General features: G+C 48.6%; 3 protein-coding genes across 3 annotated transcripts; 2 read left to right on the top strand and 1 right to left on the bottom strand.

The window, feature by feature from the left end:
• Positions 1–1,324: 1,324 nt before the first annotated feature.
• On the bottom strand, positions 1,325–3,185 carry LOC123420375 (zinc finger CCCH domain-containing protein 39-like). The gene is made up of 3 exons (XM_045107345.1): positions 3,100–3,185; positions 2,337–2,972; positions 1,325–2,220 (listed from the first exon to the last, which is right to left on the bottom strand). The coding sequence occupies exons 2-3, from the start codon at positions 2,952–2,954 to the stop codon at positions 1,855–1,857; spliced, it is 984 nt and encodes a 327-aa protein (XP_044963280.1). The 5' UTR covers positions 2,955–2,972; positions 3,100–3,185; the 3' UTR covers positions 1,325–1,854.
• Positions 3,186–12,939: 9,754 nt separating this feature from the next.
• On the top strand, positions 12,940–13,988 carry LOC123420361. The gene has a single exon (XM_045107343.1). It carries the CDS (start codon positions 13,080–13,082, stop codon positions 13,647–13,649), a length of 570 nt encoding a protein of 189 aa, XP_044963278.1. The 5' UTR covers positions 12,940–13,079; the 3' UTR covers positions 13,650–13,988.
• Positions 13,989–14,164: 176 nt separating this feature from the next.
• On the top strand, positions 14,165–18,820 carry LOC123402584 (zinc finger CCCH domain-containing protein 39-like). Its single transcript, XM_045096512.1, has 4 exons — positions 14,165–14,182; positions 16,254–16,641; positions 16,964–17,829; positions 17,952–18,820. The coding sequence occupies exons 1-4, from the start codon at positions 14,165–14,167 to the stop codon at positions 18,318–18,320; spliced, it is 1,641 nt and encodes a 546-aa protein (XP_044952447.1). The 3' UTR covers positions 18,321–18,820.
• The last annotated feature ends 7,472 nt before the right edge of the window (positions 18,821–26,292 follow it).

The raw sequence follows: 26,292 nt of genomic DNA, 5'->3' as shown, positions 1-26,292 counted from the left end.
GCAAACAAGTAGTACTGCTAGAATAAATACGAACAAGAGGATAAACGAGTCATACCCTCCAATCGGCCAGTTGGCCGTAGCAGCAGCAGCGGCGGCGGAGGCAGTATCCTCTGTTGTCTTCTTCTCGGCTTCCTCGCGGAGACGATCAGCTTCGCTTGGTGAAGACATGGCGATGACGAGGGCGACGCGGACGTAGACGAAGCAGACGGACGGAAGCGAGCAGTCGCGTGATCGCTCCCCAAAAACCTAATCGCCCCTCTCCCGTACAGGAACCGGAGAGGCGAGGTTTCGGAGGCCTGCTCTCCCGTCGACCGTGTACGCGGTAAACGGGACGGAGTCGCCGGCGGCAGCAGCAGTTCAAGGAACGAACGCGTGAGGCAGATGTGATCTGATTTCGTGACGGCTAGGGTAGGCGATCGCATGCTTATAAAGGCGGCTCGGGTGGAGAGACGTGGGCCAAGCCCACGTCCGAGTCGGTAACGATCACGATCCGACGTCTCGGATCGTGCCTTGTCCGTTACGTATTCTCCGTTCCTGACCGGCAAAAATAAGCGGCTCGGCTCATTCCCGCAACCCGCGTCGTGACGAGGCGGGCGGCGGAGGAGGAGTGCGCGAAGGCACCTTCTCTTCTCACTCTCCAATAGCATGTGGAAGAGAGACCCTTATAAAGGGGTCCAAACTCTCCTCCACTAGCGGGGTGGGACTAAACTCCCACCACCTTGCCATGCCACCACCTACATGGGCCCTTATAGATTTTCTGAAATTCTCTAGTGGGCCTAAGGCCCACCTCCAAATTTCAACAAAAAGAGCACTGGAAATTATACACAAACCATATCATTGGCATCTATGCTCGACATGTTCCTCAAAAAAGTCAAATGACGCATTTCTCCAATTGTTGAGAAAATCAATACAACTGAAGTCTGAAGTTGATGGGACTTCCTTCCAGAAGACGGAAACCAAATAACACCAATACGGTACTCAAATACCGACAGATTTAGTTACATGGCTACATCCATAATTCAGTTACATCAAAGTTGAAGTTCTAGACAGAGAAGGGCAATAGAGACTAGAAACAAACAATATGGACATGTTCGTATAAGATCAGTACTCCAGTCAGAAATACGCAAATAACGACAGTGAAATACTCAGCAGTAATCTACACTAAAAAAGGAACTAGGAAACTGGTAAATCAACCTTATGTACGATTATGACTGACAGACTAGCCACCGTTGATCAGCACATATTGACGGTTCATTATGTACGATTCTGATAGGCTGCAGTTAGGAGCTGGAACATCAAGCTTAAAGATCAGGAGAAAACACAGCAACAGATACTATAGGCATTGACATTGACATATATGCTTACCATTCCCTTCAAAAGTCATACTACTATACTCAACTCATTTCTCCAATTGTCCAGAAAAACAGTACAACTTTAGTATGAAGTAGCCTGAACTTCCTTCCACAAGACAGTACCAAAATAACACCAATGGTGTGCTCAAATACTAACAGAGTTGGTAAGAAGGCTACGTCGATAAGTTCCTCTTGAAACAGAACCAAGAAACAAAGATCATGTAACCGAAACCAATGTCTACATAACAAACCATGATCCAGAATCCCAGATCAACCCCCATGTAAAGTAACCCACCGAAAAGTAGCTCAAATATTCACATTTTGCCTGCATGTCCTAACTCTCTTTGACTCAAGTGTCGTTTGCTCTGTGCATCTAAATCAAAATTTGCGTTATTTGGGTCACCCATTTTGGTGTTTTTTGTTTGTTTTCTGATGTGGCATATATAGTTTACGAGAGTAGAGTGAGTGGTCGTCTGCGATGGAGCACTGGCATGTGTAGCGATCAGGGGTGGAAGAGGGGGATGTGGTCGGCGGGGGTGATGGAGTGGCGGAAGTGGCAGCGGTGTCCGTAGGGGCAGAGGACGCCGCCGATGAACATGCGGCAGACCTGGGTTTTGTAGAGCGGGTGGCGGGTGATGGGGCGGAGCTCGGCGATGCCGTGCGCGAACTGGCACTGGTCGCCGTATGGGCACGCCCCGGTCTCCCCCCACTTGTTGCACAGCTCCGTCTTGTACATGCCCTGGCTGTACACCTGGAACTGCAGCCCGCCGGCATCCGTGGCGACCTGACCGCCCTTCTCCCCGCCGTCGCTTCCGCCCTTGTGCTCCTCCGCCTTCGCGCCGTTCACGCCCACGAACACGCGCTGCTGCTGTCATTGCGTCGACACAAGCAAATGGTCGAACACGTGAGCGTCATGGATTGGACTGGCACAGAGCCGCGGGATTGAGTCGGGGGAATGGAGGGGTTGGGTTTCGATGATCTCACCGAGCCGACGTTCACCGGCTTCGTCACGCGATGCTTCAGGTATCCTTTGGAGCGGATGGAGATGCTCTTGGGCATCGCCGCGTGCTTCTCGGCCGGGGAGGCGGGCAGCACCGGGGGAGCCGGCACGACCTGCGCCTGCGTCTGCCCGACGTGGAGGGGGCGGAGCTTCTCGTCCGAGGAGGCGAGGCGCGCCATGGGCATGGGCTGCATCTGCCCGAGGTGGAGGCGGCAGAGCTGGTCGGCCAGCGCGACGGCGGAGGCCTGGATGCCGCCGAGCATGGCGAAGCGGGCGGCCAGGCTGTTGTTGGCGAGGCGTAGCCCGGAGTTGTCGTGGCGGATGGCGGCGGCCTCGCGCGCGGCGTCGGCGAGGTGGGAGACGCAGAGCTGGTAGCGGTTGGCGAAGTCCTGGTACTGCAGCGCGAGGCGGGCCATGCGCAGGGCATGCTCCGCGGCCGCCGTATCGACGTCGCCGTCGTCGACGCGGGAGCCGGAAGAGGAGGTCCAGGGGGAGCCGGAGGAGGACGAGGTCCTGGGGCTCGGGGTGAAGGGGGGGCTGCCGCGCGCGGACGGCCTGGGCCTCGGGACGAAGTGGGCCGGCTGGAGGGGAGCTTCCTGCATGGCGGCGGCGGCGTGTCCCTGCAGCGAAGCCACATGGATCGGAATGTCACAAGTTGATCTCACATCGAGACCGCTCGCAATGCGCACCCAAAAACGAGGGACGGAGACCTCCAATTGATCAAGCGAGAGAGCAACCGAACTGCACCTGGTAATTGGCCGATGAGCGCCGCCTGCGTGCGAGCCGCAGGAGGAGGGATGCTGCGGCGCCGGATTTGGGCGTGGAGGAGGAGGACGTCACGTGTCAGGGGCGCGGGTTGCGGGTGCCGTCGCGTATCTAAAGCTGGCCAAGGCGAGGGTCGAAAAGATCCGGTGGGGCCCGCCCGGCAGTCTCCGTAACAAGGGGCAGCGTAGTGTCCAGCGTGTGTGTTTCCTTGTGCCTTGGACAGTTGTCCGTGACCGTGCGCCGCGACTTGGCGAGCACGGTTCTCTTACAAGAGTGAAGTCTATTTTAGACCTTGAAGTTGTACGTATGATCAAAACTAAACCTTGAATTTTAAATCCCTGAAATTCATACATTGTATTTACTTATCCCAGTCAATTTCAACCTTGGATCTGTTTGCCGCTCCTGGAAAGGAAAGATCCCGACGGGGATCACTCACTTATCTCATTTGCTGCTAGCACTACGAACGGGTATTACTAGAACACATCAGCATGATCCAAGGAACACAACGAACTGACTAACATGAGCTTCTTGTTTAGTATCCATACTTGACGAATACTGGAAGGCACCGAGCTTGGTTTGCATCCATGCTGCTGTCTCGTCCTCCGCCATCTCCCGCCTCCCTCGCGCTCGCCGTCGCCACGTCACGAGACCGCTGAGCGCCGGCGCCCATAACGGTATGAAGGCCCCATACTTGCTTGAGCTCTCAGAAGCCGGACATGGTATACGTCTTGCGCGCGTTGTTCATCACTGTAGTGAGCTGCCCCGACCGAAGAACGCGACCCCGACACCACACGGCTACCGACGTCCGTAGATGTTGGCCACGCTCACCCATTTGTCCCACGAGGAGCCGACGTCGACACGGCCACCAAGAGCGCGGTATCTCGCCGGACAGCTCGTTCGATGACACGTCAATGCTCTGTAGATTCGCGGCGTCGCCTATCGACGACGGGATCACGCCGGAGAATTTGTTGCCGGCGAGGAAGAGGCTGGTGAGCGACGCGGCCTTCCCGATCCCGTCGCCGATGCTGCCGGTGAACTGGTTCCCCTTGAAGTCGATGATCTCGGCTTTGGGAAGCGCCCAGAGTCCCTCGGGCACGTCGCCGGTGAGCAAGTTCTTACTGATCCTGAACCTCAGCAGCGTGGTGGAGCTCGCGTACGCGGCCGGAATTTCGCCGGAGAAATTGTTCTCGAGCATCAGGCAGCTTCAGCATGGCGCGACAGGGCGCGCACCACAACGTCGGCAGAGCAACAACTGATGTAAACGCTCGAAGGAACGGGGGCACTTTTGGTCGTGCCATCTTCATCTTGCCCCGGTTGCTGTTGCTGCCCTTTCGTCAAAGTTCAAACGCAGCGCGAGATCCCTTCCCGGTTTGGTCGCATACATATTAGCCAGGGCGCATCAATCTAAGCTCGGGCTTTCTTGTGCAAATACTGTACTCTGATGCTGGACACAAGGGCGCGGCGAGCGGCACATCCGTGTACGCTCGCTGGTTTGTGACCCACATAGTCAGCGAGAGCAGAGTGTGATCCCAACCTGAATTGTTATTTTCCTGCCCCCCAAATAAGTCTACATGGACCTAAGGTCGGGATTGACCGGGATCAGTGAGGTTAGGGTATGAATTCCAGGATTGATAGTTCAAGGTTCAATTCAGACTAACCTAATTTTAAGGTTTAAAATAGACTTTACTCTTCCTACAACCACAGCCAGTGTATCGGTGTTCCCACTTAGGCCTTTTTGGTACTAGTGTATTTTAGGGAATTTGTGGGGATTATCCCCGTCAAACCCCTCAATCCCCACACATCCCATAACACCATTTGGTTCTAGTGTATTTGACATGTTTCATCCCCACATTTCCCCACAAATCTCCAAATTATAGTGCATTTTTCTCAATACCCAATACACTACCCCTACCTAGTGTATTGGGGATAAATGGTGATTTGAAGGGATTGGGTGAAGGTTGGGGTTTCACCCAATACCTTGGGGGATTATCCCCACGAATCTCCTCAAAAACACTAGTACCAAACAAGGCCTTAATCCCTGTACTGCTCCCAGCGCCATAGGAACGCCGCGCCACCGGAGGGGTTGTTCCGCCAAGCGGTGATCACTCCGTCCGGCGAGGCCACGGTCAGGAGTCTAGAGCCTCCGACGAAGGCGAATCCAGATGCCATTTGAGTAGACGCGATGGATTCCTGCAGGATGAAGCCTGACCGCGGTCCTTCATAGATTGGTGGAGAGCCATGTGAACGATCATCTTTTCCTCGGCCCTGCAAGAGACAAGGCCCCACTTGATGGATGTAGCGGAACCAGATTCATCACCCAACATGTTGAAGACGGTCGGAGTTCACCGAACAGGATCCTCGGGACGATTTGGAGTTCAGTGAAGTGACTATTGTTTGATTCGGAGTGCGTGTATGTACGGATATAGGTGGGGACGAGGTGGGCCATGGTAGTATGGATCCAACATGTCGGACGTGCTCGGCGCGTTTAGTTGTCCTCATATTCGCTTTACTTATATCCGGATATGGGGAGTGTCGGTTAGCCCGGGCGTATGTGCTAGGTTTGTCATGTCGTATTGGATACCATTTTCTTGTCTAGACAATGGCCAGGCAGGTCAAGTGCATGTTTAGAACGGATATGAAGCTCCGGTTGTAGATGCTCCGATGGCCAAAATTTGGACAAAATGGCACACTTTTTTTTGTTTACATGTTGACATGACCCTATGTAAATGGAGGTACCATCCGGCTCCACATGTAAGTTTCTTCGTGTCTTCAACCTCATAAGTTGGTCAGATGACTGAAAGCATCTCTAACCATAATATGCTAATTTGACCTCATATATGTTCTAGGTCCGGAAGCGTCTAGCCTCATTGGCATTTGTGTGCATGTGCAACATCGCCCACCTATATGAGAGAGAGAGAGAGAGAGAGAGGGAGAGGGAGAGAGAGAGAGAGGGAGAGAGAGAGGCGGAGGGAGGGAGGGAGGGAGAGGGAGAGAGATCTAACTACTTTTATGGACCCGTAGGTCCTGGTGGAACTACCCACATATCATTGGGGAGGTAGCAAGGTTGATGAAGATGGCCTCCATGACGGATCCCCCTTCTGACAGAGTACCGAAAAAGGACTTCAGAAGGGATCGCGGAGGAACACAAACTTGTCACAACGAAAGAATAGTGTCACAGGGGAGTGACGAGGGGGGGAGGGTGTGTGCCCTGCGCTTGTTGCTTCCTCATGAGGTGTCTGGTCTCCTTTCGACGCTTCCAGGTCCTCTTTTGGTCTAGAAAAAGTAGTCAAAAAGTTTCATTAAGTTTTGTCTCCGTTTGACATAGATTTTTTGAAAAATCCAAAAACACACAAAAAAGCAACACCTAGCACTCGGATAATAGGTTTGTTACCAAAAAATATATAAAATGGCTTATATAGCATACAAGATTGATAAAATAGTAGCATGAAATAAAAAAAAATATAGGCACGTTAGCGACGTATCACGGTCTACGAAGCACGACTATTCTAGAAGGACTAGTTTGCTTCAGACCCAGCTTTTCTGTATGATCCGTGGTTTCGTTATCGTTTTCGCATGCAGAAACCATTGTTTTTACAAATTATGGAGGGAATGGAGGCTTATGATGAATTCTTCAAGCTCAGAAGGATTGTTGCGGCCAACTTTCTTCCTATGCTAAACAAAAATGCACAGCTGCTCCGAGGATGCTTGCAGTTGGTATTGACACAGATGCCATTGGTGAGATGGTCCGGATGGAGGAGAGCACATTCCTAAAGGCAACTGTCAAATTTGCCCGCGCCATCATGCATGTGTTTGGAGCAGAGTATCTGAGAGAATCAAATGTGCAGGACACAGAAAAATTGTTTGTTATTAAAGAGGTCAAAGGGTTTCCAAGAATGCTCGGGTCAACTGATTGTATGCATTGACAATGAAAGAACCGCCACAAAGATTTGCGAGGTATGTATCAAGATCACAAAAAAGGGACCAACATCATACTCGAAGCAGTGGCACCACATGACTTGCGGATTTAACATGCTTTTTGTAGAATGTCGGGTTATCACAATGACATCAACGTGCTTTAACGGTCTCCGGTGTTCATCAGGCTCTGTAATGAGGAATCATCTGCTATGACATGGGAATCAAAACAATTGTGACACTTGATGACATGTTATGTTATTTTGCACAGTATGATTGTTGGGGATGAGGGTAATGATGTTTCCCAAACCAATGATTTTAAAGCGCCTAGAGAACAAGTTTAAATCCCGAAAAATCAAGATGCAAACCAACTTGTAAACTTTTTGCAGATGCTTCAGAATCTTCGAGCTCATCGGGTGCATACACAACTACTCAATGATCTTGTGAAGCATATGTGAATCCACAATGAAAACCAAAGAACTAATGATTGAGTTGTGTAGTTTAAATAAATATTATGTAAGAACTATGTATTTTCACTATCAAATATTTATTATTTACGTGGATATTAGCGTGTATGATGAACGTGCATAGATTTGCATGTATTTAAGAGTTCGAATTTAACATATATGTATGCCAAACACGAGATATGAGGGATCATCTGGATGCATCCGCGGATATATAGATAGCCGAATTTGCCAAGTCCGTTTTAGATGCTCTCATCGCCTCTCCCGCTTCATGATGAGCATAACATATAACGTCTTCGAGTCCATGTAATATATTTTCGCCGTGTCAGTTAGGGTATCTATAGCCAGACTTTTCATATTGATTGGGCAGACCCATGGACCACTCACCGGAGAGGATAGAGAAGGAAAAAAATTGATTCTTTTTGCAAGCAAGGAAAAAAGTTGACTTAACCGGATCCCTCATAGCCTCTTGAAATGTGTGGAGTGTTCGGCACTCTTCATATTACCCTCATATATGGAATGAGTATGAGGTGTTCGATTAGTGGTCCTCGATCCGTCATATAAAATTTGATCCATCTTTTTACTTTGTTTATTCTTTCTTTTCTTTCTTTCATTTTATCTCCACCAATCTCATGTATGTGACCGAACGTATAGAAAAAAAAGAAAAACATGATTGTTAAAATTAAAATTTAAGAGGAGACCGATCAGTGTCCGTAAATGTTCGGTCGTTCCCACAGGTGATTGAGGACGCGATTTACAGGTTACGATTGTAGATGCTTTTACTATATTATACAAAATTTTGGATAGGTAGGCTACCGTGGACAACCTATTGAGCACTTGACTCGTATGACTTCTTTGAAACCAAACTTCCTGCACGTGAGTTTATAGTACTTTGTAGGACCGACCTCTTACGTGTATCATCCAAAGCTCTCTTATTGGCAACAAGTGTCATTTATCCGCAACGAAAAAGAGAAGAAAGAACGTGGCCCTCGCCTATCCAAAGCAGATTTAAGAGACCAATAATTGTGTTTTCTTTGTTTTTCTTTTTTTTTGTTTTCAACCAATAATTGTGTTACTCTGTATAAGTGATACTTCCTCCGTTCCTAAATATTTATCTTTTTAGATATTTTAATTTGTATTACATAAAATGTATATAGACATAATTTAAAATATAGATTCATTTATTTTTTTTCGTATGTTGTTTATAGTAAAATCTTTGAAAAGACAAATATTTAGAAACAAAGAAAGTAGTTGTTTGTTGGATGAAATGATTGTTTTTTCTTTCTTTCCATTTGCCTTACAAAAAACATAACACACGCATGCACACTCACCATTATGAATAGACGACCTTCTCCCACGGATGAGCATGTCTCATCTTGGTTAAAGTTGAGCTCACGAGAACGAATACTCCCTTGCCCTTGCGTCGACCCCTTCCTTCCTCCCTCCTTCATCATTTTAGCGGAGCCGCAAGGGAACCCTCGTGGTGGCTGACGGCGGGGGAACTTCTCCCCTGTTTTGGAAGTGGTGGGTGTGGGGCAGCCATCCTGGGCGGTGGCGTCGGGCGTGCATGGGCCCCGAAGCGCGTGGCGACGCTTTCTTCGGTAGGCGGCATGTTACGGTCCGGCTGCGTTGGAAGGGTGCTCGGCCATGCGGCGGCTGTGCCCCGTGGTGGTGGCTGGGGTCCGGATTTGGGCCTCCAGCGGCTGCGACTGGCTTCCCTCCTTCCCCGCCGCGGGCGCGGCGCGGTGCACCTAGAGTCAGCGACATTGTCGCGTTGCCTGAGGTGACACAGCTGTCGGTGGTGAGGAGACGGTGGCGCGGCTACTTGGCTGCGGTCTAGCGCGGCGGCGCCCTCTCGTCCCAGATTTGGGCCCTTTTGGGCCCCATCTGGGTCTCGGTGGGCCTGGCTCAGATTCGCGAGCGACGGCTTCGGTGGACGGAGGTGCGACTCGTGCGCGCGAGGGGGAGGGTTGCGGAGGCGTCGGTGCACCCACTACGGCGCGACGACGGGAGCTTCACGAGCCCGTTTCGGGCTCGGCCGGGCCGAGGGCTTGGTGTGCTCCTCTTGTTGCGTCCGTTCGGTGGTCGGCGATGGCGGTTGAGGTTGTCCCCTCCCGCATGGCTGCTGATTCTACCGCTCCTCATTCCCGGTTGTTCCCTCTTGATCCCGTTGGTCTTGCTTCTCTTACCATGGTAAGACGGTTGTGGTGATTCCAAGACCGTGGTGGCGCATGTTGGTGATATGAGCGGCAAGTTTGGTGGAGCGCGACGGATCGGCGGGGTTGTGGGTGTTTGGTGGACAATGTTGACTTGGCCGACATCGACGTGGTGGCGCTCGTGGGCGACGTGTTCCTTCCTGAAGGACATCGGGTATTCCCCTTCCATGCGTCCCTCCACGTACTAGGGGAAACCCTAGGACCAGTCGGAACAGCATCGTCGTCATCTTCGTGTTCCTTCCTGAAGATGTTTCTTGGTATGCGGTGGTTCAAAGTGCTAGGAGCATGGTGGAAATTCGTCCGAGGGCGCATAGGTTGCGGGTTGTCATCGTTTTCGTCGATGGGACTCTATTGACATTAGTTTTTTTCTTCCTCTTTTATTTCTTCTGGGCGTGATTGTATTGTTTGTCTTAGCATTAGACTCTCAATTGTATTGGGTGGTTACTATATCTGTATAGCGGCGGGATGAAAGAATATTTTTAAAGAAGCTGAGCTCAGGAGTATATCATTTTCTCGGTGTACAAGCAAGTATATATAGCCTAGAGCGGCCTATGCTGCACTGCACCAATGGCACGAGCATCAGCACGGGTGCGTCAGACATAAAACTCGTGACAACTCCAAGTCCTTCGAGATATTGAGAACATCGACATCCATATCCATGTGGACAATGAAAACCTGGGGTTGCACTCATCTCCCATATTATTATTGCAGTTTTGTTAAGTCCCAGTCAACTTAGACTTTGTTATGTCTCAGTTGATGTTGTAGGCCTTTGATCTTGCATCGGAATTCGTATAACTTTTTTCTTTTTTCTTTTTCCATTTTATTCTTATATACTACTCTCTCCGTCCGAAATTATTGTCACGAAAATGGATAATAATAGATGTATTTAGATGTATTTTATTTTTTCATACATCCATTATTATCCACTTTTATGACAAGTAATTTTGGATGAAGAAAGTATGTCAGTTGATCGAGACTTTATTAAATTTCAATCGACTGAGATTTAGCCACACTTATTATTGTACTCCAATCATGCAAAGGCAACCTTAAAAAGGAAGGGGGAAAGGTACTTCAATCAGGCAAGGTGGTGCGACAAAAAAGCCTGCATGCATATCCTTTGCCAACCATGCTCTTATATAATGAAACGAAGCGAGTATTTTAAACTAAATGGCATTTATAACTGCTCTATTCAAGTAGGAGTATTCAGGATTGTTGAACCCTTACGTCAAACACTAGTAGTACAAATTCTATTATTCATAAGAAAAGGAGAAATTACGAAGACAACATAATTCTAGGCTCCAAAGTTCATGGCACATCTAAACACAAAAACATGGCTACCCATTTTTTGTGCGGCATGTTTTATCCGTTTACCAAACATCATGGACTAGGACATGAAAAGTTAAAAAAAAGGGATCCATGTGTGTAAACCATCTAGCAATGATTACAAGCACCGGAGTATTGGCAGTAAGGAGATCAGCTTGTATGAACTCATGATAGTTACTTCTTCTGACCCTTGAAGCTACGTCACCTTGAACTGGAAACTGAAGAACAACGATTAGCAAAAAAATTAAAGGCCGAAAACCGAGTCCCAATTGGTATCTCAATCTGGATGGCAGATGGATTGCGACTCCAGAATCCTTAGGTGCCAATCCTTTCTTGGTTGTCCTTCAGGTTTTGTAGAGTATGGGTGTCAGCCATGGGGTTCGTGAATTTATTTTGCTATCCCTTTAATTGGATGAATTTCATCATAATCATAAGAAGAATAAAAAGGTATTTGGTCATAGTAAATTGGGTGGCATATGATCTTTTAGCTAAAGGATGGCTGCCTTTGCCACACATGCTGTTGGGCCGCCCTGATGGATGAGTGGATGATCTGGTCGAGAATGGCGCTTCTCCCGTGGTCGGCACATCCTACGTTCATTCTCCAATCATGATGAGCAAAACATGTAACATCGCTCGATCCACATAGAAACACTTCCATTCAGAGGTCTAACGTGAAGCACTCATCAGACCGCTCGATCGTGCACCGTAGATTCATCTTTGATCACATCGGCGGTAAAGTCTATGTGTCTCAAACAAACTCGATTACCAACCAATATGGCGTTGATGGATAGCAAGGTCTAGGAAAGCAAAATAATTTTTGGCAATTCAGCACAAGATTAGTAAATTAAATTATACTCCCTTCGTCCAAAAATACTTGTCTGAGGAATGAATGTATCTAGATGTATTTTAGTTCTAGATACATCCATTTATATTTATTTTTGCGACAAGTAATTCCAGACGGAGAGAGTACAAAATTTGGATAACAAACTATTGAACACTTGAAACCAAACTTTCTGGACATGAGTTTGTACTTTGTAGCACCGACCTCTTACGTGTAGATAAAATTAGGTGTGATGCCACCTTATTTGTCTGTCTGCTACGTGGATCATGCAAAGCGCCCTTATTTTGGCAACAAGTGTCCTTTATCTGCAAGGAAAAAGAAAAGAAAGGACGTGGCCCTGGCCTATCCAAAGCAGATTTAAGGCACCAATAATTGTGTTCTCTTTTTTTTCAATCAATAATTGTGTTACCATGTATACGTGATAGTCGTTTGTTGGATGAGATGATGATTTTTTTTTCTTTCTATGTTGCCTTACAAAAAACATAGGAAGTGCCTTGAACTCATTTAGATGAGATATAATTTGATTTTATTTACATGTAAAACAAAAACAGATACAACTACATCAGTACATACGCATCCTAAAGTATTACATCCAATGCCTATAAAAGGTGAATGGAATATAGCTAAAATTCAGCATTGAAAAACATAATACTGAGACAGACGCTCCCAACACGAATCGTAAACTCACCCTTATGAATACACGGCCTCCTTAGGACGGATGAGCACGTCTCGTCTCATCTTGGTTAAAGTTGAGCTCAGGAGTCTGTCATTTTCTCAAAGCACAAGCAAGTATATACGTCCTAGAGTGCGCCGACATCCATATCCATGCAGACAACTCCAAGTCCCCCGAGATGTTGAGAACATCGACATCCATATCCATGCAGACACTGGAAACCTGGGGCTTCACTATTATTGTACCCCAATCATGCAAATGCAACCTCAAAAAAGTACTCCAACCAGGCAAAGCTGGTGCGCCAAAAAAGGCCGCATGCATATCCTTGGCCAACCACAACCAATAATGAAAGCCACCACCATCCCTCATTTCGGCACGCGACGACACAGAAGACGCAACCCTCGCTCCTTCAAATACCTGACATCCATAATCCTGTCCAACGACACGGGAGTGAGTGACAGCATCGTTCGTTAGCACCTATCCAACGACCAAGAGCGAGACGAAAGTGAGCTCCACTTGCTACCCACTTGGAAATGGCGGGCAAGGTCGTCGCCGGGAAGACCAGTGCTGCTCAGCCGAAGAGCGTGGGGCGGCGGCTGTGGCGCCTGGCGCGCACCGTCGTCTACCTTCTGCGCCGCGGCGTGCTGTCGTCCGGGCACAAGCTCTCCATGGACCTCCACCGCAGCAGGGACGCCAGCAAGGCCCTCGGCGGCTTCGTCAACTTCCACCGCCGCGCCGCGGCTCGCTCCCGCTCCTCCTCTCTCGCGGCCAAGTGCCGTGACGACGAAAACGCCGGCTATCACCACAGCTACGACGCGGCCGACATCGCCAGGGTGTTCGACATGCTCAACGACGGCGGGCGGCACCTCTTCGACGACGAGGACGGGCTCGCGGTGGCCACGCCTTCTCCCGCCGCGTGGGCGTCGCCGGCGGCCTTCGGGCGCATCACCGCGGGCTCGCCGTTCACGGCGAGCGAGCACCAGCAGGTGGACAGGAAAGCCGACGAGTTCATCAGGAGGTTCTACCAGCAGCTGCGCGCCCAGAAGAGCGTCTCCAACACGCCGGAAAACTACGGCCGCGTCCCAAGGCCCGTCGCCGCTTGATGTTAGAGTTACTGCCGGACTGCTCGAGGCGGCCGACGGTCGCCCGGCAGCGGGAGCACGACGTTGCCATGTCTTCGTCTTCAGAAAATATATATCATCCACATCCTCTGTAAACGTACTCCAACATGTGCAATTTCAATTTGAATTGTGGTGGTACACTTGTACTCCTATTGCTGTATCGCTTTGGCAATCTGTCGTTCGGGGACAGTCAGGGTCTCAGGGATGGATAAAAATGGCGAAGTTATCATTCACCAAACCGTCCCACCTGATGGCAATTGGTGTATACTTTGTTTTTGATATAACTTACCACTCATGTCAAGTGGCGTGGCAATTGGTGTATACGATGCTTGAATTTGTCACGGATGATTAGTTTGGTGCTTGCAGTTTGTAGAATACAGAAAAGTCGTTTGAAAAACACGGCTTCTACGTGCAATACGGTATGCAAAAAAAAAAAAAAAACGTAACCTGCGCTGACGTGGCACTGTATACCGTTTGGAACCGTCTATACTGCCTACATGGCAGTGTGGCACCATGTAGGCCTCAACTGTCGGCAAACAATACAATACAATAAAAAGAAGTTATGCCTACATGGCAATTGTTGTTTATGAAGGATAATTATGTTATATATAGTATTGTTTATTCAAAATATTGGTCTAATGAATATTGCACATGAACATTTTATGAGCAGTTTTAACATGCTTCATTGTATCCCCTCTTTTCAAATGAAAGGTAACAATATATAATAGGTCTGAGCCGTTGATTTTATTAATTAATGGTTTGATTAACTCTTATCTTCTTACCTCACATGTAAAAAAGAGAAGGCAAGAGGGTGCATGTGAAAATTTGTCATATTTTATATAGAATTGGATAAAAGTGTTTATACTACATATCCTTAAATCATATCCTTTGAAGTATGAACGCTTTAATAAACTTCGTTAAAAAGGTTAAATATGAACATTATTTAAATAATATCTATGAATTATTATTTTTGTATAATTTTTAAAACTGTTCATTTGAGGATCTGCAATCTGGTGCCACACTAATCTGTAATTATTTTTTCAGACAACTGTTTCTAATTTCTAAAAAAAGTATTTATGTTTTCTTGCAAACACCCAAACTTTATTCAAACAAGTGAACACTTTTTAAAACTACATAAGAATTTTCTTAATGCATAAACACTTTTACGTACTAAATGATTTTTTTAATGCAACATTTTTTAAATTATATGTAAATTTACTTAAATATATAAAAACTATTTAATTGTGAACACTTTTTAAAATTATACAAATCATATTAGTTTAATTATGTGAATACTATTTTTAATAATATGTTAATATTTTTATCATTAAGAATCAATGTTAGTTTGTTAGTAAGGGCCATGCATGGAGCATGACTTAAAAATCACATTACAAAGAACAATATGTCTGAATTGTGAAAACTCTCGACGAGATTGTGCCTTCGGGATGACCACATTGAAAATTCCATCTTATGAGTTGTGGCACATCTTCTCCATTCATGAAGCTTAGACCGCTTTCATGGTCAAATGCTTCGGTCATGGTCAAATGCTTCGGTCTGACGTGAGTTGTTCTACCTCTAACCATGAACATCAGTAACCGATGTTCACTGCCAAGTGCGGAAAATAGTTTTGTGTCTTCCATGACTAAGGGGTCCTTTTGTTACTAAGGAAACTTTACAATCTTCTAAACTTTAAAATTTAGTGCGTTATGATTTTGGTAAATCGTTTTCATGCTCACATTCGAGGGAAAATGTTGAAAGAATCAAATATTAGCAGGTCAGCATAAAGTTTTAGTTTAGGGGTATTCCAAACATTTTAGCACACACATACCATAGTCTCAGAAGAAAACTCGATGGCAAATTTTGTTGGGAGTTTTTCAGAATCTTGATTCTGAAGAATCTTTAGTGAAAAAAGCTGGCCCAAACACTTCTACTAAAAAACACACTCTCAACCATATTACACCACGATACAAATCATACATCCAAAATGTTGAGCTCTACTTTGCTGTCTACCAGCTACACGTGAGATTAAATTTTCTAACCAGCCAACACATTACCCTGCGACCCTGAGCACCAATTGCGCTCAACCTCTCTTTCTCCTATGGATCTTCACTGCAACCGACATTAGCAGTTCGTGAAAAAATTGAACCGACAAACATTTTTCAAAAATTTGGAAAAAAAAAATAAAATATGCAAACATTTTTGAATTCATAACCATTATTTGAAATTTACGAACAATTGTTTTCAAAACGCAAACATTTTTCGGAATCGAGGAACATGGAAAACTTTCTGTCTATCCCCTCGGAAGAAAATTGCCTCCGTGTCTATTACAATCACGGCACACACCTACTCTTTATGGAAGGTTTCTGTAAAGTGCAGCCTAGGGGAATGCTGAGGAAGAAGTCCTAGCGTTTCCGACCATTGTGAATACCTACGAAAAACCTTCGAACCAAAGAGGCCCCTGGAAATCGACGGTGCCACCAAACCAAAGGCGGGCGGCATTTTTGAGCCAAAGCGTGGTAGTTTGCTCAAATTTTGATCAAAAATGTCTTCGAATGTCAGGCATTGCTAATTTTCGTTTGTGCGCAGAAACATCCCGAGGGCCACGCCGCAGTGCATCCCGTCCCAAAAGGTGTCGCCGAGGGCAGCGTGCTCGCCAAGTCTGCGGTGCCGCGCACGGTCACGGACAGCTGTCCAGTCCAGGGCAGAGACACACACAGACCGCGCGCGAACGCAGGGCGCACCTGCACCCACCCTGGCTCCGGAGGCTGCCGCGCGGGCCCCACAGGATCTCCTCGACCCCCGCGCCGCGTGCCGCGTCGTGGCGACGGTTATACACACTGCCCAGCGACGGCGCCCACACCCTCTCTCCCCACCCTCCACGCCCAAATCGGCACCGAATCCGGCGCCGCCGCCGCCGCATCCCTCCGTCGGCGGCACGCACGCACGCGGGCGGCGCTCACCGGCCAACTAGCAGGTGCGGTTCGACCGACCATCTCCTCCCGCGCCGCCGCCTGGGTCGCTGCTCCCTCGCTCGATTAATTGTTTTGTTATTAGTCGCGCGCTTGATCAGCCAGAGGCTTCCATCCGTCGTTTCCGGGGGCCGCGCATTGCGAGCAGGAGTCGCTTGCTTGCTCTGGGCGTTGCGGATTGCCGTTGAATTCCTTCTGATTTTCGACTTCGTCCCGTGCTCGATCGTGGGCTGTTACGGATGCTAGCTGCGGAGATTTCTTTAATTTTTTTTGCGGGATTTTTCTTCGAGTATTCCTGACATTCCGATCCATTTGGCTTCGCTGCAGGTTGTTCGTTCACGGGAGCCGCCGCCATGCAGGAAGCTCCCCTCGTCCCGGCCCACCCCGTGCCCTTCGGCTTCTGGCCCAGACCGGTCTGCTTCTTCTACGCCGGCTGCACCCCCTTCGTCCCGTGCCCCAGCCCGTCGCCGCTCGGCAGCCCCGTCGTCCCGATCCCCACGCCGTCGCCGCGCGGCACCACCTTCGTCCCGATCCCCGGGCCGTCGCCGCTCGGCAGCCCCTTCATCGCGAACCCCGGGCCGTCGCCGCGCGCCACCACCTTCGCCCCGAGCCCCAGGCCGTCGCCGCGCGCCACCCCCGTCACCCCCTGCACCAGGACGTCGTCGCGCGGCAGCCCCTTCACACCGAGCCCCAGGGCGCAGCCGGGCGGCACCCCCTGGTCCTCCTCCTCCTCCTCCGGCTCCCGCGTCGACGATGCGGCGGCCACGGAGCACCGCCTGCGCCTGGCCCGCCTGGCGCTCCAGTACCAGGACGCCACGAACCGCTACGAGCTCTGCCTCAGCCACCTCGCCGACGCAGCGCGCGAGGCCGCCGCGCTCCGCCTCGAGAACTCCGAGCTCCGCGTCGCCAACAACGACCTCGCCGGCCGCTTCGCCATGCTCGGCGGCAACCAGGCCTCCGCCGTCGCGCTGGCCGGGCAGCTCCGCGGAGTCCACCTCGGGCAGATGCAGGTGCAGGTGCCAGCCGTGGCGTCTCCACCGGTGCTGCCCATGCCCATGGCGCGCCCGCGCCCCGCTTCCCCGGCCGAGAAACACACGGTGATGCCCAAGAGCATCTCCATCCGCTCGACGGGCTACCTGAAGATGGCCAAGGACGGCAAGCATCGCGTCACGAAGCCCATGGACGTCGGCTCGGTGAGATAATCGAATCCCAACCCCTCCACCACTCGTTGGACTGAATCCCGCGCTTCTGTGCCAATCCGATCCATGACACTCACCTGTTCGACCATTTGCTGGTATCTGTGCAATGCGAGCAGCAGCGCATGTTCGTGGGCGTGGACGTGGGCGGCGCCAAGGCGGAGGAGCACAAGGGCGGGACCGACGGCGGGGAGAAGCGCGCCCACGTCGTCAAGTCTGCCGCTGGGCTGGAGTTCGAGGTGTACAGCCAGGGTATGTACAAGACGGAGCTGTGCAACAAGTGGGAGGAGACCGGGGCGTGCCTGTACGGCGACCAGTGCCAGTTCGCGCACGGCATCGCCGAGCTCCGCCCCATCATCCGCCACCCGCGCTACAAGACCCAGGTCTGCCGCATGGTCATCGGCGGCGGCCTCTGCCCCTACGGCCACCGCTGCCACTTCCGCCACTCCATCACCCCCGCCGACAACATCCCCCTCCTCTACCCCTGATCACTACGCCTGGTCACTATTCGCGTCACTCCCTCACTCCTTCCTCCCCCCTCGTAAACAAACCAAAAATACCAAAATGGGAGACCCAATTAAGGCAAAATTTTATTTAGATGCACAGAGCAAATGACACTTGAGTCAAGAGAGTTAGGACATGCAGGCAAAAATGTGAATATTTGAGCTGCTTTTCGTTGGGTTACTTTAAATGGGGGTTGATCTGGGATTCTGGATCATGGTTTGTTATGTAGCCATTGGTTTCGGTTACATGATCTCTTTTTCTTATTTGTATTTCAAGAGGAATTTATCGACGTAGCCTTGTCACCAAATCTGTTAGTATTTGAGTACACCATTGGTGTTATTTTGGTACTGTCTTGTAGAAGGAAGATCAGGCTACTTGAGATTTCAGTTGGTATTGCTTTTCTGGACAATTGGAGAAATGAGTTACTCCTATATGAATTGTAAAGGATGTCAAGCATATATGCCAATGATATGATTTGCCTCTAGTTTCTGTGGGTTACATGGGGTTTATGTGGGATTCTGGATCATCGGATAGGTGAATTTATATGTTTGGGGTTCTTTCTGACATGGTTTGTTATGTAGCCATCGGTTGCAGTTACACGAACTTGTTCCTTAGGCGCGTTTTGAGAGGAAATTATCAGCATAGTGATGCAACCAAATCTGAGTACATCATTGGTGTGATTTTGATACTGTTTTTCTGGAAGGAAATTCAGACTATTTATACTTCAATTGTATTGTTTTCCTGGACAGTTGGAGAAATGAGTTAGTATATGAATTTTTTAGGAGCATGTCAAGCATAGATGGCAGTGATATGATTTGCCTACAGTTCCTGTTGCTCTGTTTTCTCCTCATCTTTAAGCTTGATGTTCCAGTTCCTAACTGCAGTCTGTCGGTCTAGCACTGCATTGTCTATGTTTTTAAGGGAGCTGGCGGGCAAATACTTGACTGCTTGAGATCTTGTGTCTGTTCCATAAACGGTGAGTGATGATGGATGTGTGACTTTGTTTCCTCAGAATTGCCACACCTACAATGAAATCTTGCCTGATTTTGTTACAACGACACAATGAATCGTGAATCGACGGTGGCTATGCTATGTCATATCAAAATCCTACATAATGTGTTATACGTGAAGCAGCGCTTTTGTTTCCTAGTTTGCTTTCGGGTGTAGATAACTACTGAAGTACAGCCGTAACTAGAGGTGTTACCGCAGATTTTTTAGGAGCATGTCCATATTGTTTGTTTGTAGTCTCTATTGCATTGCTCTGTCTAGAATTTCAACCTTGATGTAACTGCATTATCGGTGTAGCAATGTAACTAAATCTGTTATATTTCAGTATATCATTGAGGTTGTTAATTGGGTATTATCTCCTTGTATTGTTTTCCTGAACAGTCAGAGAAATGAGTCATATGATTTTCTGAGGAACATGTCGAACATAGATGCCAATGATATGGCTTGTGTATAGTTTCTCATGCTCTTTTTTCTCCGGGTCATTAAGCTTGTTGTTCCAGTTGGGGCGGCCTGTCGGACAAGAGCTCGACTGCTTGTAGTTGCAGTCTGTCAAGCCTAGCACCACTTTGTTTCCTAGTTGCAGTCTGTTAGCCTAGCACCAAAAATGGCTGTTGGGTGGTTGGGGATTTATCAACGTATTAACAACGCGGTATAATGACTTATTTGATCTTGCTGCCTTGTAGACATTGACTAATGCCTGATGGATGGTCAAGTGTTACTCTGAATTGCTTTTGCAACATGGGTCTTTGTGGACTGCAGCAGCTCTGATTTGGTTCTGACCCGTGCAAGCCCAAGTACTGAATGATCAAATTGGTAAACATTTAGAGACGGTGAGCTCTTTGAGCTGTTATCTGTGGGTTACGTTGCATTACATCGGGTCGATCTGGGATTCTGGATCATTGGATAGGTGAAATTATATGTTGGGTGGGGTTATTTGTTACATAGCCATTGGTTGCGTACATGATCTTGTTAGTTTCTTAGTTGCCTTTTGAGAGAGAATTGTTGCTGCAACTCTTTTTATTTTTTAAAAAGGAGGGTCAACATACGGCTTCTGCGTTACACGATGCACACGTCGAACAATTATTGCTCTAACTGAATATGTTGTGTGCATACATCATTGATGTTATTTGGGTACCGGTTTCTCGAAGTGCATACAGGTGACTTGGGACTTCAGTCTGTTTTGGTTTTGGAAGATTGGAGAAATGAGTTACAGTTTCTGAGGAAGCTAGATGCCATATTGTTGATTTGTTTTAGTTTTAAGCTCCCAGTTGCAGTCTGTCTGTCTAGCATTGCAGTAGTTGGTTATTTAGCTTAGCTGGGTTTACAATGGTACGGAGAATGACTTCATATTGTGTCTAGCAGGTGTTATTTTATGAGCAGACTGACAATGACTGTTGCGAGTGTTCATTGTAATTGCTTCCGCACCCTACATATGTATCAAGACTCTTTTTACCGAATGACCGATGCCCTCTTGTTTTGCTTTCTCTGGTTGAGAGTAGTCTGAAATCACGGTGGTGGCAAGTTTGGATGGGCTATATTGCACTCGGCATGCACATTCATTGCAATGTGCCATGACGACCTTCGCTGTTCGGAGCTATTGGTGGCGACTGGCTCTTGTTGCGGCTCCGGTACCTGCTTGTGAGAGCATGGTCTTCCCGTCTGTGGCATCTCACGTCAAGATCCATGCGATGCATGTAGCTGCTGGGATCATGGAAAGTGATGGTGACAACATAGAATGACTTTTGAATTGGTGGTGCTTCTCAAGCATGGGTCTCGATCTCCGGGGTGAAAACCTAAGGTCTGGCCCTTATTGGTTACATCTTGCAATGGTGATGTTTCTGATGTCGTTACCTTGTTGAAGGCATTGCTCGGACTTATTCTTCAGGGCGAAAACCTATGATATTTCCTTCAGTGATTGGATCCGACGATGACAGGGCGTGAGCGCCGTTCCCTTCATGAAGGCGTTGTTGTTGAAAAATATTTCTTGTGGTACTGGTGATGTCAACATATGGTTGGTGCTGATATGATTGCTGCTCTAGTTTGTTGATCATTATTTTGATCGCTTTCGAGTATTCTTCTTTTCACTCCACAATGGCATAGTTACGGTAATGTTTCACTTTGCTAGTTGTTGGTGTGATTTATTGTGTTTGTGCGCTCATGTTCGTTGTATGCATCCTAGCTGTGCTGACGCTGGATATGTGATATTTGTATTTATATTTATATCCCTGTGATAGTTAGTTCTAAGCAAATAAAATTCATCCTTCATCGAAATATCCTAAGGGCAACTCCGACGGACCGACCCAAACAGACAGCGATTTCGTCCGCCGGGCGTCCGCCCTGTTTTAGATATGAGTCGGCAGCGGGGCCAACGCGCCGACCCATATGTGCCGGCGTGGTCGGCTGGCCACCCTATTTTGCATGATTTTCATAGTTTGAATTGAAAATAGCATAGTTACTACAAGTTGAATAAAAATGTCTCACATAGTTCGTTCATAGTTTTGCTAACGAATAAAAGAAGATAAATCTACTAGTTGCCAACATGAGCCCACATATGCTCAACGAAATCATTCTGCAGTTGCATGTGAGTTTCTCAATCACGCATCTCTTGATGAAATTGTGTGAACTATTCAAACGTTGCTGCTCCTCCATGCTCAGGCACAACATTCTCACCCTCAAACTGAAACCCTTGATCGTACAGACGTTCTGGGCGCTCGTCTTCTACGATCATATTATGCATGATCACACAAGCAGTCATCACCTCCCATAGTTTCTGCGTACTCCAGGTATTAGCAGGATACCGAACGATGCCCCATCGAGATTGCAAAACACCAAAGGCACGCTCGACATCCTTCGTAGCACTCTCTTGCTCTTGGGCAAATCTTTTCCTCTTCTCTCCGACAGTGGCGGGTATTGTCTTGACAATAGTGGTCCACTCAGAATAGATACCGTCACCCAGGTAGTATTATTTGTCGTAGTTGTGGCCGTTGACAGTAAAGTTCACTGGTTGGCTATTTCCTTCGGCAAGCCTAGCAAACACCGGCGAGCGCTGAAGCACGTTGATATCATTGTGTAATCCGGCCATGCCAAAGAAAGAGTGCCAGATCCAGAGATCTACAGACGCCATGACCTCTAGTATGACAGTGCAACCCTTGACCTGGCCCTTATACTGCCCTTGCCAAGCAGAAGGGCAGTTCTTCCACTCCCAGTGCATGCAGTCTATGCTACTAAGCATCCCTGGGAAGCCCCTGCTGGCATTCATCGCCAACAAACGGGTTGAATCTTCAGCAGTCGGCTCTCTCAAGTACCCAGGGCCAAACACAACAATAACAGCCTTTTAGAACTTATACAGGGACTCTAGGCAAGTAGACTCACTCATACGGACGTACTCGTCAATGGGATCACCGGGCACTCCGTATGCAAGCATTCGGATGGCAGTAGTGCATCAGCTTTGCACTCGAAATAGTCATCATAGCCGACCACTCCCTCTCTAATACGGTTGAAAACATGCCTACTCATACGGAAAACGGCGGGGGAATTGTTGATGTTTGAACAATGGGTTTGTTGTATCAAAATAGTCCTTCCAAAGAAGGAAATGCTCGCTCTCTCGGTTGCGATTCAATGCCGGAAGGTGGCCCGGAATGGAGCCATGGAACAACGACTGCTCGTTGTTGAGGTGGTGATGAACCAACATGGCAGCCAACATCTTCTCCTCGTCATCGGACGACGAATCATCGGAGTCGAAAAGGAAATTGTGAAAAAAAAACTCGTCGGCGTTGTCCATTTTTTTGTACCTTGGTAAACTGTCGAACAACTTGCGGGCGTCGACGAAGAAGACGGCCGGCGAAGGGGACTCGCGGCCCGCACGGACCAGCTAGCTGCCCTGCCGGCGTCCGATGAGTTGGCCGCCGGTGAGGATCTGGCCGGGCGGCGAGAGGCGGCGAGGCGGCTTCTTGGTCGGGGGCGCGGGGTGGGAAGCAGTCGGCTCCCCGACGGCGAGACGACGACGGATGTGGGGCGGCGAGACGGCGGAGGATGTGGGGCGACGTTGCTGAGAGTGGGCAGCTGGCAGAGTCGCCGGCAAAAATGGTGGCGGCGGCGACGACGAAGGAGGCGGGCGAGGGTTGTTGTTGGATGGGGAGAGGACAATGTGCCACCGACCAGCGGGCCCGGGGGAGGAGAGGGCCAGCGTGCGCGCGTCCGTCACGTGTCCGCGCCGACGCAAATCCGGCTCAAAAATGGGCCGGGAATGGGTCGCACGTGGACGAAAAACGAACGCGCATCCGTTTGGGTCGGCGCGTTGGGCCGCCTTTTGTGTCCGTGCCGACCCAAACGGACGACGGCGGACGAAATGGGTCGCCCCAGATCCAATGGGGCGACCCATTTCGTCCGCCGCCGTCCGTTTGGGTCGGCGCGGCCAAAAAAGATGGCCCAACGGCGCCGACCCATTACCAAAACACGTCCGCTTCGCATCCGCGCCGACCCATTTTTGGCCCAAATTTGGGACTGAAATGCGTCGGCGCGGACGCGAAGCGGACGCGCGCACCCCCTCTCAGTGTCCGCCCCAACCACCGCAGTCAATATAATTTATGACGGCCGCCATCCTCGGGCCCACGTGTCGGCGACCGCGGCCGACCTTTTTTAATCCGAGCGTGTAGTGGGTTCCGCCATCTTCTTCCAGAAGCCCGCCCGTCCACATCTCGCTACCCCATTGTTTCCTCGTCGACGACCCAGCAACCATGGATAACGGCGACAGCCGCATCGTCTATTCCAGTGCGATGCTGCCATAGGAGGTCGCTTACCTGCAGGCTATGAGGGCGATGCACCTGGCGTACCAACGCGCCCGTGCTACGCCCGCCTTCTTCCCGAACACCCTCGTCGTCCGCGTCAGCGCGCTTCTTCCAGAGGAGGCTCCCTACCTTGAAGCTTAGATGGCGATGCAACAGGCGCGCGAGCGTGCCCGTGCTGCCGCGCCACCGCTGACACCAGCACTACCCGCGCCGGCAGAGCCCGCCCCCGCTCCGGCACAGCCTGACCTCGCCGCTGCCGCCGAGGACGCCAAGTTTTTTTCTTTTTATTTTTCAATAATGTAACGTGTGGACTCTCGTAGGCCTTCGTGGTCGGCTTTTTAATATTTAAGCGGACATTTTCGTTAATATTATGCATGTTTGGTGCACGCCGGCGAAAATGAATCGATCCAGCGTTGGACGAATGCGCCGACCCAAACGACGAAGCGGACGTTTGTGTCCGCCTGACGGATTCAAACGGACAAAAGGCGGACAAAATCGCTATCCGTTTAGATCGACCCGTTGGAGTTAGACAATATGTGAGTCGTCGCGAAAAGGATACAAACCAGTGACCTATAAGCAAGACGGGTGGGAAACGGATGGAAACCCACCTTGAATAGCTCCGCAAAGCCCGTTTTGCAAACAAAAAAAATTATACAAATACATGCGCATGTTTATCAAGTATGTACAAAGTTACCACAAGTAATTCGACTATTTGCATCCTACACAAAAAAAGATAAATATATGTCCAAAAACACTATAAAAGCCCATTATAATATGTGTATTTATCTATTTTCATATTTTAATTGTATTTTTAAGAAGAAAAAAATTAATCTATTTATTTTCAATCATGGTAGTATAACGAACACTAGAAATACTAAAAATTATATTCAGATTTATAGACCACCTATGGCGACTACAAACACTGAAGCGAGCCAAAGGCGCGACGCTGCATCACCCCTTTCTTGTCGGAGTCAGACAAAATTTGTTATAGTAGATAGTCGGAAAATCGTCATGCTAAGGTCCCATAGAACCAATGCACCGGAACAACAACCGCCGTCGATAATAAAGAGTAGCGTAGATCAGAAGGACCCAACCTGAAAACACACGAACAAAAACAAACAACAACCATCCGAGCAAATCTACTAAAGACAGATCCACGGGGGATATACCTACACACGCTCATCCACCATGCTAGACACACCATCAGAATGAGGGCTAGGCAGAAAAAAACTTATTTCATTTTCAGGGAGCCATCGCCGTCTCGTCTGTCCGAGGAAGACACAAAGTCTAACAAAATTTAAAGAAAGATCTTAAAAAATAAAGAACATATACGTTCATATTTTTTACACATTACATATGAACACATATGTTCATGAAATTCTACAAGTGTATACTACAAATACGCATATATTCATGAAACCCTAACAAAATACTACTCCCTTAATATAAGTCTTTTTAGAGATTTCAGTAGGGGACTATATACGGAGCAAAATTAGTGAATCTACACTACATAATATGTTCATATATATTTGTATGTAGTCCTAACCTCTAAAAGGACTTATATTTAGGAACGGAGAGAGTAGTATTTTCGCTGAAAAAAATATCAAAAGCTCTATGGAGCTCGTCCTTTCTATGCACTTTGCGACCTTGGATAGCTAATTTAGTTCTGCCTCGGATGGGGTTTCGTGCAGTAGCGCAAGCAAGATGCTCCAAGACCTAGATACATTGCATATTCTTCTCTGGACTTTTGCACAAAGTGCACAATGGAAGGATCGTGATCAGAAGTTCAGAATGAGCCCTAGTTAACTATTGATCTGGGTGAAATGTGGGAGGTTTGGTTTCAATCACAACTTTTCAAGAGCAGGCAATTTTATCTTGTGACCAAGTAAGCTGCATCACTGCAAAATTCATGTGCGTAGCTTGTGGTTAAGAACGTAAAATCGTGAAATCACGGCACTATTGTTACACTTGTGCCACTACCTCAACAACAGAGGACGCAGATCGATTCGATGAAACACGAGGAAGCGTTAATCGCCGGTGCAGACAGCCAGCAAATTATTAAGCCTGTCATGGCATGCCCAGGATTTAATCAGGCCGTGCCGTGCGCGGCGCCGGGCAGCTCCGGCGTGACGAGCGCGCTGTAGATGTGCGCCATCATCCG

This window comes from Hordeum vulgare, chromosome 1H (genome assembly GCF_904849725.1).
Source record: "Hordeum vulgare subsp. vulgare chromosome 1H, MorexV3_pseudomolecules_assembly, whole genome shotgun sequence".
Taxonomy (NCBI): domain Eukaryota; kingdom Viridiplantae; phylum Streptophyta; class Magnoliopsida; order Poales; family Poaceae; genus Hordeum; species Hordeum vulgare.
This window is presented reverse-complemented; position numbering and strand designations above follow the sequence as displayed.